General features: G+C 34.1%; 1 protein-coding gene across 1 annotated transcript in view; it reads right to left on the bottom strand.

Annotated features, from left to right (window-relative positions):
• Window positions 1-11406: 11406 nt before the first annotated feature.
• EFCAB13 (EF-hand calcium binding domain 13) overlaps window positions 11407-14208 on the bottom strand; it is a 29184-nt gene continuing 26382 nt past the window's right edge. Inside the window, exons 9-10 of the mRNA XM_051996633.1 lie at window positions 12406-12549; window positions 11407-11480 (exon numbers count right to left, since the gene is read on the bottom strand). Of these exons, the coding sequence (XP_051852593.1) occupies window positions 11407-11480; window positions 12406-12549 (218 nt within the window). The remainder of the gene's footprint in view (window positions 11481-12405; window positions 12550-14208) is intronic.

The following is a 14208-nucleotide window of genomic DNA, read 5'->3' as shown; positions in this document are numbered from 1 at the left end:
CTGGGCCAGCAACTTCCTCTTTCAGGAAAGAGATTTCCTTCTTTTAGGGAAAAGTTCATAACAATTAGAATGAACTGCTAAGGGGTGGGGCAGCTATGTTGCACAGAGCAGTATCCAGTCCAGAGTCAGGAAGACTCAACTTTCTGAGTTCAAATCTGGCCTTAATATAGTTCTTAGTTGTATGATCCTGAGCAAGTCATTCAACTCTGTTTGCCTTTGTCTATGTAAAATGAGATGAAAAAGAAAATGGCAAACCCCTCCAATTTCTTTGCCAAGAAAACCCCAAATTGAATCACAAAGAGTCAGATACAACTGAAAAATGACTGAATAACAATCCAAAAGGTGAATGAACTGCTTTAAGAGGTGATTGGCTCTACCTTCAAAAATCTTCAACCAATTATATTATAATGGAAATCCCCTTGTATATTAGAATGGAATAGATGGCCTAGAAGTTCCCTTCCAATCTCAAGTTCTATGATGATATGATCAACTATTACTTGAGAGAAAAAGACTCCTCAGAGCCCAACCAAGAGAACGAATAGGAAAGGCTCTGCAAATTTCAATTTTGGTGTTTCTGTTTTACTAAAAAGGCTTAGTATTCCTTTGGCAGTCCAGAAGAAGAATGGTCCACAGGAAAGCAGCCTAGCTTGTCTCAGGAAAAGAATGACAAGGCCTAGAAGAAAAACAGCCTTACTCCATCAGTGAATTATCATAGAGAATGGATCTGAAGGACATCAACAGTCTCTGTCCATTAATGAGAGCTGCTCTGTGAGAGCACATGCCTCCTTGCTAAGATTCTATAAGATTGTACCTATATCTCCTGCACAAATGCTAGATGAAGTGATGAGCAAGTAGGTCCTAGGTTTGTGGGAGAAAGGTTATAAATTCATTATTCTTGCTTAAGCAGAAACATTTCCTAAATTGAAGATAAAAATTAATGGTGTCATCTTGGCTGGTTTGTTAAATGTGAAATGCAGAATGAGGTGTAGGAAATAGAGTTCAATAGCTATAGTTGTGAATAGTAAAAATATAGCTTTGCCCACCAGGGTTACTCTTAGGATTCTAAGAGTAATCTGTAGCACCCCTTCTGGGTACCCCAACTTGACAGCATGTGTGAACAAGCTAAACAAGGAAGAGAGAAAAAGAGAAGAAAATGTCATTGAAAACATGTCAACCATACCACAAAATGCAATAGAAAGTAAATACAAAATGAATATAAGGTAGCAAAACTGAGATATTTAGAGGACAGGACATTAGCAGTTATAGGGGAATCAAGAAAGACTTCATGTAGAAGTAGGTGGATAGCTAGTGCATGGAGATGAGTAAACTAAGAATCATGAATAAGGAACACAGGACAGGCTATAGAGTGAAGGAAAAGGAGAAAATGCAATGATACAAGAAATATTTGTTGAATCCAGGTTGGAAAGGACTTTAAAAATTAAACATAGGAATTTATATTTTGGAGGCAAGAGTAGTCACTGGAGTTTACTGAGAAGGGGATAGATGCAGTCAGATCTGCATACAAGTAAAATCATTTGGATATATATGAGTATGGGTTTGGCAGACAGAGTGGAGTAGGGACTTGAGACAAGGAGACTAATTAAAAAGCTATTAGAATAGTTCATAGGAGAGATAACAATAACCTGAAATAGGGCGATAGCTGTGTGAGTAGGGAGAAGGAGCAGGATACAAGAGAATTTATAGAGATAGAAGATAGAAACAAGATTTGGTAACTGATTAATTCTGTGGGGTGAGAGAAAGTTGAGCAATTTTTTTTAGCTCCATTTGGCAATACATAATTAGGAACAGATGAGGAAGATGCTGAGAATAATTCAGAATTGGGGTATGTCAAGGAATGAAAGATGATAAGACAAGGGAGTACAATTCAGGAGCTGAATAGGTTAACTATAGAGTCAAGATTGATATGGTAGAAATAATTTCTATTAGGGTCCTTGTCATGTAGAGTGGGCTAGTTTTCCCATAAAAATCAGAGAAGCTACCCCAGAAGGTACTTGAACTATTGACAAGGCATTAATTTAAGGAATAAAAAAAAAAAAATTAGCCCACAAGGAATCCCATCTAACTTGATGAATGTCCAATGGGTATATGAATCAACACACCTTTCTGACCAGATGCATTTCTGTGTGGAGATAAGAGAGGGGCATTTTATCTTTCTGAAGCAATGCTATATCTTTGCTGAGTATCTTTTCCAGGTAAACTTCCTTTTTTTCCTGTACGGGATAGTCTGAGTGTTATTTTGTCCTAATCCTGAACCTTAACGCTGGATAACCCTAGGAGATAGGTACAATTATCTCATAAAGGAGGAGATCGAGTAATTTGCCCAGGATCATACAAGCTAATGAGTATCAATATCCTATCTACCTAGCCATTTTGCATAATAAATAACTCAAAATCTGGTAGATTGAATAAACAATATGCTTTAAACAAATGTGTATTACAGTTTTTGAAAGTTTGTAGATGTTATAAGAGAGCAGACTAGCTCACCTACTCCCTTATTTAAAAGCATTACTGAATTTATTTTGGTTTTAGCCATTACCTATTGATTTTGGCTATATGTGGGTAGGATTCAAGAATTTGTTATGGCTTTAGTGAATGATAATTCATTGCATATTAAATGCTAATGTACAAGCATCATGATAGGCTTCGAGGAATTATAAAAATGTAGTATGACATATTGTCATACTTCCAATATTATTCCCAAATAATGTTCCCAATTTGAATATTGGAAACATTCACAAAACCAATCTGATTTTCATTGGCCACCAATAAGTCCTAGGCCAAACTCCATTTGGTCATTGTTTGAGTCCAGATTGACTCAGATTGAATATAAATAGCAATCATCTCTCCTTTGGCCAGAAACCTTGATGGGCTTCTCCTCCCAGATGTACTTATTTGTTTAAATTGGGGGAGGAGGAAGGGGGATTAAGTGAAAGTGGAGATTCTTTGCCTCAATTGCTATCTAGCTTTAATCACTGAATGGGATCAGCCTCGGTCAGATTGAGAATTGTTGAAGATCTTAGCTTAAAAAGGCCAAGGTCTCCCATTTAGTCCAGGGCCATCTCCAGTCATTTTGATCTATATCTGACCATTGGACTCAGGTGGCACTAGAGGGAAAATTGAGGCAGGTGACCTTGCACAACCTTCCTCCACTTAAATCCAATTCACTTGCAATGTCATGATATTATCTCTCCCTGATGTCATGGTCCTCTTTGAGAACTAAGAACAAATCAACAACAACAGAATTGAAAGTGGTTTTGGCCATTATCTGTATTCTCCATCATTGGATACTAAAAAGTGTAACTATTCCTCCCCAAGGGAAGTCTGTATAATTCACATTCTGTACATCTGTACAGATTCTATAATCTTCACATTCCAAAAAGGTGGGATTCACATCAAAACCTCACAAAGTCAAGGACATGGGAATATGGGCAGGAACAATATACTAAACTGCAGAAACATAGACTTAAAGTCAGAAGAGATTTTGGAGGTCATTTTGTCCAACATTTTAGTTTCACGGATGAGATGAGTTAGACCCCAAGAAATACAGTGACTTGGCCAAAGTAACATAGGTGATAAATTTCAGAGAAATTATTTAAACTCAGGTCCTCTGATTTTAAATCCTAGGTTCTTACCATGGAATAAAATTTTCAGATACAATTCTAAATACCAATGCCCTTCTTAACTGAATGGAATCAATCAAATATTTCTTTGAGCAGCTTATTTTGAAGAACTAGAAAATGCTTAAATACCCCTGTGCTCTCATCTACAATTCTGGAACCTTGTGAAACTCAAATCTTGATGTGTTCTTGAAGGGAAATCAGTTTGTGAAAGTTAAATGTGTATTCATGTTTAAAAGTTCACAAAGAAAACATGAAAAAGGAAGAAAATGTAGTGTAAGAAGCTTGAGTCGTACCCTTTTCTTTCCCCTTTACTTTTCATTCCCCATGGCAAATAGAGTTCCAGGACCCTAGGTTTTTGAAATGAAATAATTTAATTTCTCTATAAATCCCTTTCACTTACTATCAGGAGGTATCTGTTCTAGGACTTTATTAAATTCTGTCTTGGAAGTATAGATTCCCAATTTCTTCAGACTGGGTTGTACTTCTTGCAAGGGAATATTCTCATCTTCAAATTCTTCAAAAATATCAGTGGTATCTTTCAACACTGAAAACAAAGGAGTATAGAAGATATGTTATTTATATAAAGTGAAATTTTAATGGAAAACTTCAGCAAAAACGAGAAGACCCTAATTCTAGAATTCACTTATTAGAAGAATAAATCATTAACACCACAATCTGTATCTACTCCAAACCTCCTAGAGACTGTAAGGAACTTGACAGTAACAATATGTCATACTACATTTTTATAACTTCTCGAAACCTATCATGATGCTTGTACATTAGCACTTAATATCCAATGAATTATCCTTCACTAAAGCAATAACAAATTCTTGAATCCTACCTCCAATGTCTCATTATAATATAGAGTTCATCTTAGGTACTATAAAGTTGTGATAATAAAACATAACCTAAGGTATTTCCCACTGACTCAGAAAGACTTCAAGTATTACCCCATTGACAGATTATATCTGCTGTCAAAGGACTAAATTTAGTACAGGAAGGTTCATCATAAGAATGTTCACCATCAGGTGATTCATTCTTTGATCATGGTGATCCATGAAACTGATTTTTTAAAATTCAATTCTTAATTTTAAAATTCTATTATTAAGAGTAATAGAAAATAATTTCAAAAAAGAAACTAAAGAAATAATAATAGGCCAAAAAAAGGTCAAATAAATAGCTGTTTGGGGGCAATATTATAGTTTGCTTAGAGACTCTTAGAAGAGCAGCAAAAAATTGAGACAACAGCATCAGCAAAGCAGCAAAGATACAAAATTGACAGAAAGCATTGATATTTCTCAGTATTGCTAACAAAACTGTGAGGAAGAGAAATTGCATTAGAAATAACAGTATACAAAGTACTACTGAGAAAGAACTTATATAAACATAACTAAATTTTTTTTTAACTTACACAATGTTAAATAGTTTAATCAAAATGTAGCAAATCGAATTTTTAGGAAAACAGCTTAAATTACTTTGTGAGCAAGATAAAGCAAACAAAAAAAAAAATAGCCAGCTCTTAACTCATTATCTCTGTTGTCCAATTACATTAATTTTTAAAGTTTTATTTCATTAAAAATAATTTTTGTTGAAAGGAAAAGAAGAGATCCAATATGGTGATGGAAGTTCTTATACAAACTCAGTTGTCTCTACTGTCAACTTATTAACAATAAGAAATGTTCCAGATGAAGCAAAAAGTTAACTATTGAAAAAAGAAAATGAAAAGAAATAAGATAATTTACCCTATGGGAGAAAAAATTAAGAAATAAGAAATCGTGGCAGTATCAAGTCCCTGTTCTCTTCTCTATATTCCTTGTTCCTTGAAAAAAAGACAGTCACTCCTGACTCTGGACACTTTCACAGCCTGTACCCCATTTATTGAATGCTTTCTCTCCTAATTCCTGCCTCTTAGTTGCTATCTTCCTTTAAGATCCAGATAAAGTTAGACCTTCTACAGAAAATCTTTTCCTATCCCTCTTATCCCTCTGTTGATTTCCAATTTATCCCATATACAGCTTGTTTGTACATAGTTGTTTTCATGTTGTCTTTCCCCAATTGTAAGTTTCTTGAGAGCAGGGACTGTCTTGTATTTCTTTATAGTCTTAGAGCTTAGCACAGAGCCAGCCACATATTAGCTATTTAATTAATATTAATCACCTGACTCTTCACTTAGAAGAATTTGGGTGTTACCAGCTGCTGCTATTATTGTTGAGTTCTATCAGTTACCTCCAGCTCTTTGTGACTTCATTTGGCATTTTTCTTGGCAAAGATATTGCTATGATTTTCATTTCCTTCTCCAGCTTATTTTATAGATGAAGAAGAAATAGCTGCTAATATTAGTTAATTGCTAAATACTACCTCGCCATTTCCCACCCTCAGCCCTACTCTAGGTTTCCACTTAGAAGAGGGTCCACAGCAGGGGCAAACTCAAGAGCAATTCAGAAAAAAACAAAAATTGATGCAGCCCTTCAATATATGTCATCCTAGTATAGTTGTTCTTTGGCCAATTCAGTTAAAGGCCTTCAACCCTCACCAGAGGAAAGTTCTTAAGTTAAGACTTCACAAGAGAAAATTAATAGGATAAAGAGAGTAAATGAGTGAATCCAACTAAATAAATTAAAAGAATTCCAAACTAAAATTCCAGAAAAAAGAATGATTCTGGGAAAACTACAAATAAAACTGCCAAAAGGAGAATGGATTGTCCACAAGATCCCAGAGAAAGGTTGAAAGGCCAAATAAAAGAATAAGAGAAAGAAATAAGGAGGAAAATCAAAATTCTTGATCAAAAAACACATGCAAAAAAATTTAAAAGAAAAATAAAAAGGGGAGGGAAATAGAAGGAAAGGGGTTGAGAGGAAGGCAAAGCAAGAAAAAAAGAGGGAGGGAAGAAGAAGAGGGAGAGGGAAAGAGAAATTAACAATATAAATAAATTTAAGGAATTTGGATTAAGTAGCAAAGAGAGAACCTATAAAAATAGATTAACAACAAAGTAATATAAATAAAACTAATCACAGAAACAATGAGCTGACTTAAAAGAAAAAAGAGGGAAGTCAAAAAATTAAATTCAAAACCTTCCTTTAAAAAAAAAGTTTAATGATACCTTTTGTTTTTTAAACCAGTAATTTTCTTGATGATACTTCATTCTCACTGAAACTTCCTTTTTTAACAACAACAGCAATCAGTTAAGCAAAATCAACCAATTAAACAATCCCATCTATAAGCACAGGCAACACTGAGCATTTACAGTCTGACACTTCTCTCTCGGAAGGAAGGAGTAGGTTTCATCTTCCATTCTCCGAGAATGACAATCTCATTCCATTTCAGTAGAGCTTGACGGACAGTCTTGTAATGGTGTTTCCATTTACATGACTGAAACCATTGTGTCTATTATTCTCTGGGTTCTGCTTTCTTCATTCTGCAACATTTTATACAAGTCTTTCCAAGCTTCTCTGAATTCCTCATTTGTCATTTCTACTAGTTTAATAATATTCTATTTTATTTACATACTACAATTTAACTATTCCCTATTTTTGCTTCAACAAAAGGTACTATTATAAATATTTTAGTATAGATGAATCCTTTCTTTCTGTCTTACTTTTTTGGGGCGAATAAGTAACTTCTTTTCTGTTCAAATCAGTAAAGTACAAATAAAGTAGGAAAGTAGGAAATAATATTAGACTAAAAGCCAATAGATAAGAAATCAAAAGATATAAACAATTATCAAAAGAATAATCTCAAACCAATATCAATCATATGAAAAAATTTCCAGATTACTAACAATGTGAGAAATGCAAATTAAAGTAATTATGAGTTTTTGACACAAGAGCAAAGCTGATTTTTAAAAAATCTTGGAAAAGGGAGCATATTATATAAAACCATACAAAATTAGGTGTAATAATTCATTGTTGTAAACTGGTCTAACTATCCTAGAAAATAACTAAAAATTGGGGGAAGGGGGAGTACAACACTGTTCATACTCTTTGACTCAAAAATCCTACTCCTGGGCAATAAGCCCAAGGAAGTCAAAACAGAAAGATTTCATCTACTCCCAAACATTCACTATAGCATATATTTTCAAATAGTTAAAAACTGAAAAGGGAAATGGCTAAATAAATTATAGCCTACAAATGTTACAAAATATTGTTGAGCCATAAAAAAACTTGATATTTAAGAAAACATGAGAAGACTTGTAGGATCCAATACAGAAAGATAGCAAAAACCAAAGAACAATATTTACAATAACTACAGCAATGTAAATAAAAACAACACTAAAAGTTTTTGAAGTCAAAATAAAGGCAGTTATAAAGGCTGGTTATTTCCTTTCTTATTCCAAAGAAAAGAAATAAAAAGGTGGGAATCTATGTATGTTGAATGGCATATTTCTGTCAAAGATGGTCATAGTGAGATGATTGATTTTACTTAACTTTTCTTTTATGGCAGGTAAGAATTAAAAGAGGGGAACATAGAAATACTGGAAATGTCTGCAGTATAAAAAACAAAGATCATTAACAAAACATTTTTTCTGAAAAAAGAAAATCACATCATTATTGATTACAAGTTGTATATTTAATGGTTTTTTGCTTAACTGGTTTTTTTTGGGAGGGGTGGAATTTACTTTATGAATTATGTTTGGATATTCATCCTGAATAGGAAAAGAAAATATATTAAAAATTAAAAACAAATAATTAAAACTATTTATAAGGTACAAGTAGATAATGCTTATTACTCATGGAGATCTCAAAAGATAGAGATCATTCACTAAGTGAGTGAATTCAACTGGTATCAAACCTAAATGAAACTAAAAACAAAATATCAACATCAAAATACTCTTTAAACTCAATATATTTTCATCTATATCCATTATTAGAGACAGTTGTGGATTTTTTTTACTCAATTGTCATGAATGCATTGACAAATGGTGTTGATTACTTAAGGATTCAATAAAGTTTCTACCTACCAGTATACTCTTTGAACTGTTGGGATTTGACTAGATTAGACATAAAATCATTTAAATCCACCATTCCATCATCTGCAAAATAAAAATGCTTAGATAATTATATGCTCCATAGCATGAACTTGTATAAATGCTATTATTAACATTATTAATACAACTATAAAACAGAATATATTCATACTGTTTCAATTCAAAATCCCATCTTCTCTTTTTCCTTCATATCCAAGTTCTTGGAAAGGGCCCTCTGATTCTCTCTGCTTCCTTTCTGATAAATTGTTCCTCAGTTAGAAGGCTGACTTTCAAGAGTAAAGTAAACTTCTATAATCTTCTCATTCACTGCTCCTCAATCATACAAAATCACTCCCTTTACCTTACCTCTGGCCATTGTTATTCTATTTCCCTTACTGAGAATTCTACATGTAGGCTCATTTCAGAAAAGCCTGGAAAGATTTACATGAACGGATGCTAAGTGTAATGAGTAGAACATTGAACACAGCAACAAAAAGATTATGTCACAAACAACTGTAATGAACTTGGCTCTTCAACAATGAGGTGATTTGAGGCAGTTCCTATAGATTTGTGATAGAAAGAGCCATCTGCAGCCAGAGAGAGAACTATGGAAACTGAACGAGTATCATAACATACTATTTTCACCTTTTTTGTTTACTTACTTTTTTCTTTCTCAATTTTTTCCCTTTTGATCTGATTTTTCTTGCACATTATGATAAATGTGGAAATATGTTTAGAATTATACATGTTTAACCTATATTATATTACTTACTATCTAAAGGAGGGGAAAAGAAAAGAGTGGGGGGGGGGGAGAGAGAGAAAAAACTGGAATACAAGGTTTTACATGGATAGATGTTGAAAACTAACTTTGTATTGCATGTGTTTTGAAAAATAAAAAACCATTATTTTTTTAAAAGAATTTTGCCTCTACCATAACCTCTATTATTTCATTTCTTCATATTCTTCACTTCTCCAAACCCTATCCTCTACATGACCTTGAGTCTCTTCAGTCCTCCCTACATTTGTCTAGGTCCTCATGTCTGCTCTAGCTTCACTTTCTCTTCCCTTCCCAATTTTCATTCCAACTTAGTTTGATTTCACATCTTGAATCTGGTTTCCTTGTCCTGTCACTGTAAAACCTCAACTTTAGATTTTTTTCTGTTGGCTTTCTTCATTCTTACTCATGTTCTGAAAGTCTCAGAAGGAAGTCAAATAGCCTAATGATCTCTTATCTTCCTCACTTTCCCAAAAGCTAATTTTATTCTTCACTGCTAAAAAAAAAAAAAAAAAAAAAAAAAAAACAGGCTTCCCTATCAAAACTATCCATCCTTTAAAAAACAAAACAAAAACACCTCACTAGATTCTAGAATTGTCTAAATCTATGGTCCTATAGATCTACTCCCTTTCTCAACCAAACTTCTAGAAAAAGTTATCTGCGTCTCACACTTTTTATATCTATTTCCTTTCCCCTTTTCTCATGCATTTACTACTTCTTAAAACCACCTGCAATCTGGCTTCTGACCTCATCAGTCAACTGAAACTACTCTCTCCAAAGTCACCAGTGATTTTTAGCATGTAATAAGGGCTTAATTAAAATGTTCAGCAAATTTTTGTTTTTCTTCCCGGGTTATTGTTACCTTCTGAATTCAATTCTTCCTGTGCAACAAGAGAACTGTTCGATTCTGCACACATATATTGTATCTAGGATATACTGTTACATATTTAACATGTATAGGACTGCTTGCCATCTGGGGGAGGGAGAAGAGGGAGGATGGGGAAAAATCGAAACAGAAATGAGTGCAAGAGATAATGTTGTAAAAAAAATTACTCAGGCATGGGTTCTGTCAATAAAAAGTTATAATTTAAAAAATGTTCAACAATTGATTATCAAATCTGATTACCATTTTTCAATCCTCATCCTTCTTATCCACCTTACCTACCTTGCTAAAGCTTTTGATGCTATTAACCAGCATCCCCAACTGGATGTTCTCTTCTATCTGGGGTTTTTGCAACACAGCTCTGTTTCTTCTATCTATCTATCAATTTTTTTCTGTCTTCTTTGTTGGATCATCATCCATAACCTAGCCCCTTAATTGTGTATACCACATACTCCCATCTCAAGTTCTATCCTACTCTCTCTTCTCTCTAGATAGTATCTCTTAGAATCTCAACTCTTACTATGCGTACACTTATTAACCACTCTCTGAAGATGACTACCAAATCTATATATCCAGTCTTAGTCCCTTTCCTGAGCTGCAATTTTGTATCTACAGTACTGGACATTCCAAACTAGTCATAATAGACATTTCAAACTCTAGATATCCAAAATAAAACTGATCTTTCCTCCCCAAACTATCCTCTTTTGAATTTTATTATTTCTCTTTAAGGTACACCTACTATCCTAATCACAATGATTCACAACCTTGGAGTCATTTTTGACCCTTTATTCTACTTCTCCCTCTATATAGGGGAGAAGTAGATAGGGACTAGTTGCAAGGACATATCAATCTTTTTTTCATATATTTCTCAAATCCATTCTCTTCTCTTCATTCACATAGCCAATACACTAGTTCAAATTCACATTACTTTCCTATATTGCAATAGCCTCATAATTTGGCTTAACTAACCCAAGCATCAGATGCCAAAATGATGATCCTAGAGACATAGGATGAAGTCATTCCCTTGATCAATAAATTTCAGAGGCTCACTGCCTCTAGTGTCATATGCAAATTCCCTTGAAGTATTTTGGAACATTGCTCCAATTTACCTGCTCAAGCTTATTATGCCTCCATAGATTTATTTTCATGAATTCTCTGATGTGACCAAATTGGCCTTTTGCTGTTCCTCATACAACACTCCATCTCTCATTTTCATGCCTTTGCATACATAATGTACAAATTATCAAAAATGTTTTAAGAAGTCAAGTTCCTATACCCCAGACTAAGAACCCTTAACTCTTTTCATCAATGAGATGATTCAAAGCAATTCCAATAGACATGATAGAAAGCGTTATCCACATTCTGAGAGGGAACTATGGAGCCTGAATGTGAATCAAAGCATTGTATTTTCACCGTTTTTGTTATTATTTTTTTCTTTATTTCTTTCTCGTGATTTTCCCCCTTTTGATCTGCTTTTTCTTGTGCAGCATAATAAATACGGAAATATGTTTAGAAGAATTGTACCTGTTTAACATATCAAATTGCTTGCTGTCTTGGGGAGGGGAATAGAAGGGAGAAAAATTGGGAGCAAAAATTTTTGCAAGGATGAATACTGAAAATTATCTTTGCATGTGTTTAGAAAAATAAAATACTATTTTTTAAAAATCCTTGCTTTAGTTGGTCAAAGAGAAGTTTCTGTGACCAATCAAATTTTAATCCCTTCCATTGAACCTGCTACTCTCTCAGCATCAATTTTGCCTCATGACAGCAATGACATCTCTCATCTAGGCAGAACTTCCAGGAAAAAAATTTTTTTATATAATTCACATTTTTAATCCAACTTTATCACTTTATAGATGGAGGAGCTAAGACCCAGAGAGGCTAAGTGTCCTCCCCAATGTTCCATAAACAAACAGAAAGAAGTGAAGCTGATATTCAAACTTAAGTACTCTGATTCCAAGCCCAGAATTCTTTGTATACTTCATTAAGCTTTACTTTCATCTTCCTCTTTCCCATTTATTAGTGATATATTCCAGACCTCTGGTAAGTGCCTGCAGATATATTGCTGCTCAAAAAATGTTAACACTTAAATGCATCCCAAAAAAAGAGCTGATTTCATAAAGCATGCTACACCAGGTCTCACCATCTGCAGGAGTTATTTGCAACACCTTCTCAAATCCATCTTCAGATAAATCCATTCCAATAATCTTCAACATAGATTGGAGTTCACTAACTGGAACTTTGTCCTCCTTGGGTTTTTTGAAATATCCAATGGACTCTTCTATGTCTGCAAAATGTGTAAGAATGTAAGCTGGGTATATACCATTCTTACTGCCTTACCATAAGGTGTTTGGAACATGTTATGATCTTATTATTGCACCTGGAAAAGAGGTGTTTCAGAGGATTACTACTCCCTCCACATCTGTTTTCTCTTTTGTTCTAGCTATGTTTCAATGCAAGACTGCCTTTGAATTTTTAAAAACAGCCCAGGAAAATGAATTATTGGACTCTATTTTTTCCCAATGAACATAGACTATTCAAGTCTAGAAAATGATGATTGCTTTCTGCATCAATTAAAATTGTATCAAGAGTGGTTGCAAGAATGAAGTATGTAAGTCTGTAGGTCTATTGAAATCTCTCCAGTTATGTTACCTGAGGCTCCATGGTAATCTACTATATGATTTTCAAATATACTCTAGAAGCATAATAGGAGCTAAAAAAATTTACTTATCTTATTCCAAATCTCAGGTGATCAATTGAAATTATTACTGAAGTAGATGCAAATAATGATAATAAGTAATATCTATGTAGCACTTACCATGTACCAGGCACTATCCTAAATGCTTTACAATTATTATTTTATTTAATCCTAACAACAATCCTGGGAGGTAAGTGCTATTATAATCCCATTTTTACACATGAGAAAATTGAAGCAAACAGAGATTAAATGACTCACAACTGATGAGTACATAAAGTCAAATTTGAACTGGGTTCTCCCTGACTCAAGGATTAAGCCTCTATCTACTGTGTTCCAATTGCGACACAGTCCAAAAGCAATTTGTATGCTCTACCAATGTTCTTCCTCTTTGGTACCATGGAAATCTACAGAAAAGGATACTCTGATATGTGTTGAGTATAAATTTTCCCAAGTACTCACTTTGTTCTTCAGTTTAATTAAATATCATGGCTTTAAAATTAGTGCAGCCTTCTGGTGGTCTGGTTTTCTTTGTTGCTTTTTCTTTTTTTCCCTTAAAAAAAAGAGCTTCAAACGGGGAGTCATGCTCTTGTTGTTTTCAAAAATGCTGACCAAATTGTGCCTTGAACTAAAATATAGTTTTTGGGGACTCAAGGTAATGGAAAGGCCAAAGGGACAGAATTGAGGGATATAACAGCTTAAAATGTAATAACATTTTTTATTGGATACTAGCACAAATTTAAATTCCAGATCTCAGAGCAAAATTTTATAAAGCTCTTTCCCTTTTCCCTTGCCCAAACCCTACCTCCTCTGAAGTATGCTAGATCCAACACAAATCAGCTTTCAAAAACAGATTGTTTAATTTTCAATATGAACATTTAGACCTCAGAAATAGGCAAATGTTACAAATCAGAGCTTGGTTTGTTGTTTTATTGATTTGTTATGGATTCAAGAAAATAATGGAGAAAATGTTAATAGAAAAGTTAAACTTAAAAGTGTATTGTTTCCACTTTCTTTTTCTAGAAAGTCAGTTGCTAAACATTTACTAGCACACTACTGCTCTCAGCCCACCTTGTTTAGTTATTCCTAAAGAGAGAGAGAGAGAGAGAGAGAGAGAGAGAGAGAGAGAGAGAGAGAGAAGGAAGGGAGGGGAGGAAGAGAGAGATGGGAGACGGGGGAGGAGGAAGGGGGAAGGAAGGGAGGGAGAGAGGAAGGAAGAGGGAGGGAAGAAGAGAGAGAGGGGAAAAGAGA

The sequence above is a fragment of the Antechinus flavipes genome, chromosome 4 (genome assembly GCF_016432865.1).
Source record: "Antechinus flavipes isolate AdamAnt ecotype Samford, QLD, Australia chromosome 4, AdamAnt_v2, whole genome shotgun sequence".
Lineage (NCBI taxonomy): Eukaryota > Metazoa > Chordata > Mammalia > Dasyuromorphia > Dasyuridae > Antechinus > Antechinus flavipes.
The sequence above is the reverse complement of the archived record's forward strand: the minus strand, read 5'-3'. Positions and strand labels throughout refer to the sequence as shown.